The sequence below is a fragment of the Pundamilia nyererei genome, unplaced genomic scaffold (assembly GCF_000239375.1).
Source record: "Pundamilia nyererei isolate P.nyererei 1_Seehausen unplaced genomic scaffold, PunNye1.0 scaffold00018, whole genome shotgun sequence".
NCBI lineage: Eukaryota > Metazoa > Chordata > Actinopteri > Cichliformes > Cichlidae > Pundamilia > Pundamilia nyererei.
In genome coordinates this window covers 1741714-1745219 of record NW_005187419.1, presented here as the reverse complement: position 1 = coordinate 1745219, position 3506 = coordinate 1741714, and the positions used below count along the sequence as shown (strand labels likewise).

Genomic DNA, 3506 nt, shown 5'->3' with positions numbered 1-3506 from the left:
TCTTCCAGCTTCCCACTGCAGTTGTTGCTGATTGTAGAGGTGTAGCTACTGTACTACTAAGCTATATAATTTCAACAAGGTGTTGATTGTGGCACAACCTTTACCGCTGTACATGATTGTGTTTCATAGCTCAGCTATTTTCAGAGCAGTAAAACTTCACTGGTGACAACATGCTGACATAACATTTCACTTTACATTTTAATCAAGGCTGAATGGTAGAAGAGTAAACAAGCGCAGTGATGGACACATAATGTTCAGGAGGACCTATTAAATGCTGTATTTGTTCAGTGTCTGCTGAGATTTTTGGATAATGATGGCTTCTGCTGCTATCTATCATCCTCCAAAATAAATGATTAATAGCGTCAGTCCACTGACAGTCACTTTTCCAACATAAAACAGAGTGAAGAAGGAACGTAAGGGATGGACAAAAACATGTGTGGCGTGAGGCTGAGAGACTGCAGCCGCTATAATCAAATAAGGCTTCGTCTTCAGCGTGCATTTATCTTTGTCATCATAAGACTTTCAAAGGCTCAGCAACTCACGACTACTAATGTTCTGCCTTTTGTCACATCCCCAATTGCCTTTTATTAACCATTCTCCGAAAGATAACTCGGTGTGTTTAAATTTTACAGACCTACTCTGGATGTGATCTAAAATGGGTCATAATACAGGATAAAAGATCTCTGCCTTTAGCCTCAAAAGTGCAGCTAAAAAGAGACAGTACTTAGGGCTGTATATTCACTTATAAGTATTTACTTATAACTGGGATTTTCCTGCACAATCATTTCTAGGATTTACAGAGAATGATGCAAAAAAAGAGAGGGTAAATATCCAGTGAGCAGCAATTCTCTGGGTGAAAATGCCTTGTCAGAGGAGAAAGGCCAGTCTGTTTTTTAATCTGATAGGAAGATAATGCCACACAAATAACCACTCTTTACAACCAAGGTAAGCCGAAGTCTATCTCTGAATGCACAACACACCTAATTTTGGGCAGCAGCACTTCTGTCAGCTAAGAACGGGAAACTGAGGGTACAGTTTGCAAGAGTTCATCAAATTTGGAGAGTGGATGATTGGAAAAAAGATATCTAGGCTGATGAGTTTCAATCGCTGCTGCAGCATTTGGATGGCAGGGGCAGGGTTTTGTGCAAACAACAAGAATAAGAATAAACGCATGAAAGCCATTATCCCTTATAACAGCCATTCAGACTGGTGGTAGCAGTGTGGAGGATATTTTAAGTCCCAAGTGAGCATTATTTAAATGCCTATCTGAAACCAGTATTGTTGCTGACTATGTCCATTATTTTATTACTAAATATGCCTAAAATACAACAAAGTGTAACAAATGAAGAGGCCAATAAATGCATACTCCTAATAAGTGCATACTCCTTCCTAAAACAACACTCAAGATCAAATGTTTCATCTAAAACATTGAGACTGGCCTGAGGGTGGCAGCAGAGGAGAGGTCACAGAAGAGTGTTTCCCATGTATCGTGGTCATTTAATAATAAATCTGCTATGTGACAATATATTACTTTAATTTGGATTAATTTGAGTTTATTTGTTATTCTAGTGTCCAGTGTGGAAACTTCAAACATGTTACTGTGATTGGTTATATAAACTCATTAATATTGTATTCTCTTAGATTTTTAGAATTGTAAGGTATATAATATGACCACTGTTTCTTTCTTATTTTCTTTTCACTGCTGTTGTCATGGGACATTGAAGGATATGCTAAATATATTAATGTTTGTCAGCGATTTTCTGCCACGGTCACTGGCTAATCATCAGAAAGCAAACATTAACTTGAAGAGTGTGTGTAGTGCAAATGTATTTTTGCAAATGCATGTTTGGTGCCATCTGGTGACTTCAAGCACAGGAGCTGAAGCATTTAAATCAAGGGCCGGGCATCTGATAAATGGAACACAACAGCTGCCATATTACTCGAGCTGCTTGGTGGAGTAATGAACACACCGCCAAACAAACTTATTCTGGAAGATCCCCGTGCCTTGTGAACTTATGGAAAAATATAACACTGTACTGTATTGTGTTGTGTTGTTACATAATGCAGTGTTTTTGCTAGTTACTGTACTGGAAAGAAGGAATTAACTCCTCCTCTATTCCACAGTCTGGATGGGAATTTAGTGAAACGAGCTAAAAAAGTGTGTAAAAACTGCTAATGATGTTTGGAGGTTCCCAAAGGAATGTATCACGAGTCATCACTTGCGAAAACAAGCAGCCAGTTGAGTAATCCCCAGTGACTGTAGCATCAGCCTAAGCAAGACAGAACATGAAAATATTCCACAAGCTTTGAATAGTTTTACTAAATTCATTTTTTGGGATGGAAATGGACTCATAAAAGATGGGGAAGGCTAGAAATTCTAAAATACTATTTTTTTCACTAAATCTAGTAAGTATTGACATAGAAAATAACATGTGAGATAAATTTTAAACTGCAGAGGAGTAATTTTGTATGATTTTGCTAAAATATGCTGCATAATAACAACCTTATTGGAAATTTGATGCTAACCATGCAGTAAAAAATTTGCACAGTAATGTTTTTATTCCCCTGAGTAAAAGTAGAGATTACTGCTAAATCTTGTGATCATGTAATATTAGGTGCTTGCTTCTTTGTGAGATATGATTTCTCACAGTGGATGGGGTACTTTTGTTTCACGATGGACACGCCTGTGCTTGTGTTAGCACAAGCACTGTGGAGGTGTAATCACACAAGGGAGACGCTCTCTGCAAGACCTGAGAAAAAGAAGTTGACGCTGCTGTCTGGCACAACGCACATATTTTTCTCTAAAAGGTACCTAATTATGCTTACTTATAATAGGACTCGAACTTATTTCTGTCTTGGTTATCATCTGTAAAAACAACGTTTCTCTTGTTCTCGTATACTTAAGGTATACTCGTTTTCAAACACGCCTACGTCATGTTAAGTTAATTCTTATGAGAATATTATATTTGAGGAGAGATATAAACCAGCTTTTTGGAGGTAATTAATCTTTTCAGCAATTAAATGTGTTGCTGCTAGCTGGTGAACTGTCAGTGGGTATTGTTCTAAGCTTTCAATCCTGCTTCTCTTGCAGTCAAGATGCCAGAAACAGCTGAGGCTGTGTCAGCCACTCTCACCACCAACAGAAACTGCACTATAGAAATAACCAATGTCAGCGGTAGCTACTGCCTCATTAACCCCAAGTAAGTCTGCAAATGTCTTTGTCAGTTTAACACTTGTAAAACTGATTAATTGAGAAAATAAATGGATAGCATTTAGGGCCAGACCTGAATGGCTGAATGTTTACTTCATAAAACATAAATCAATGAATGACATTGCAGGAAAAACATTGTGATGAACAATGGAAACTTCACAACATTATACATTAAGTTCACTAAAATGCTGCTTCTAAGCTCTTAAAAGCAACAACAAGTGACATGTCCTGCAATTCATAATTAGGTTTGGCTGCCTAGTGTTTGTGAATCACTGTTATTTAAAAAAAAAAAAAA

General features: G+C 37.5%; 1 protein-coding gene across 1 annotated transcript in view; it reads left to right on the top strand.

Annotated features, from left to right (window-relative positions):
• The first annotated feature begins 2699 nt into the window (after positions 1 to 2699).
• The window catches only part of LOC102203684 (cytolysin RTX-S-2), a 2215-nt gene continuing 1408 nt past the window's right edge, over positions 2700 to 3506 (top strand). Inside the window, exons 1-2 of the mRNA XM_005726062.1 lie at positions 2700 to 2808; positions 3092 to 3200. Coding sequence (XP_005726119.1) covers positions 3097 to 3200 — 104 coding nt within the window. The 5' untranslated portion in view covers positions 2700 to 2808; positions 3092 to 3096. The remainder of the gene's footprint in view (positions 2809 to 3091; positions 3201 to 3506) is intronic.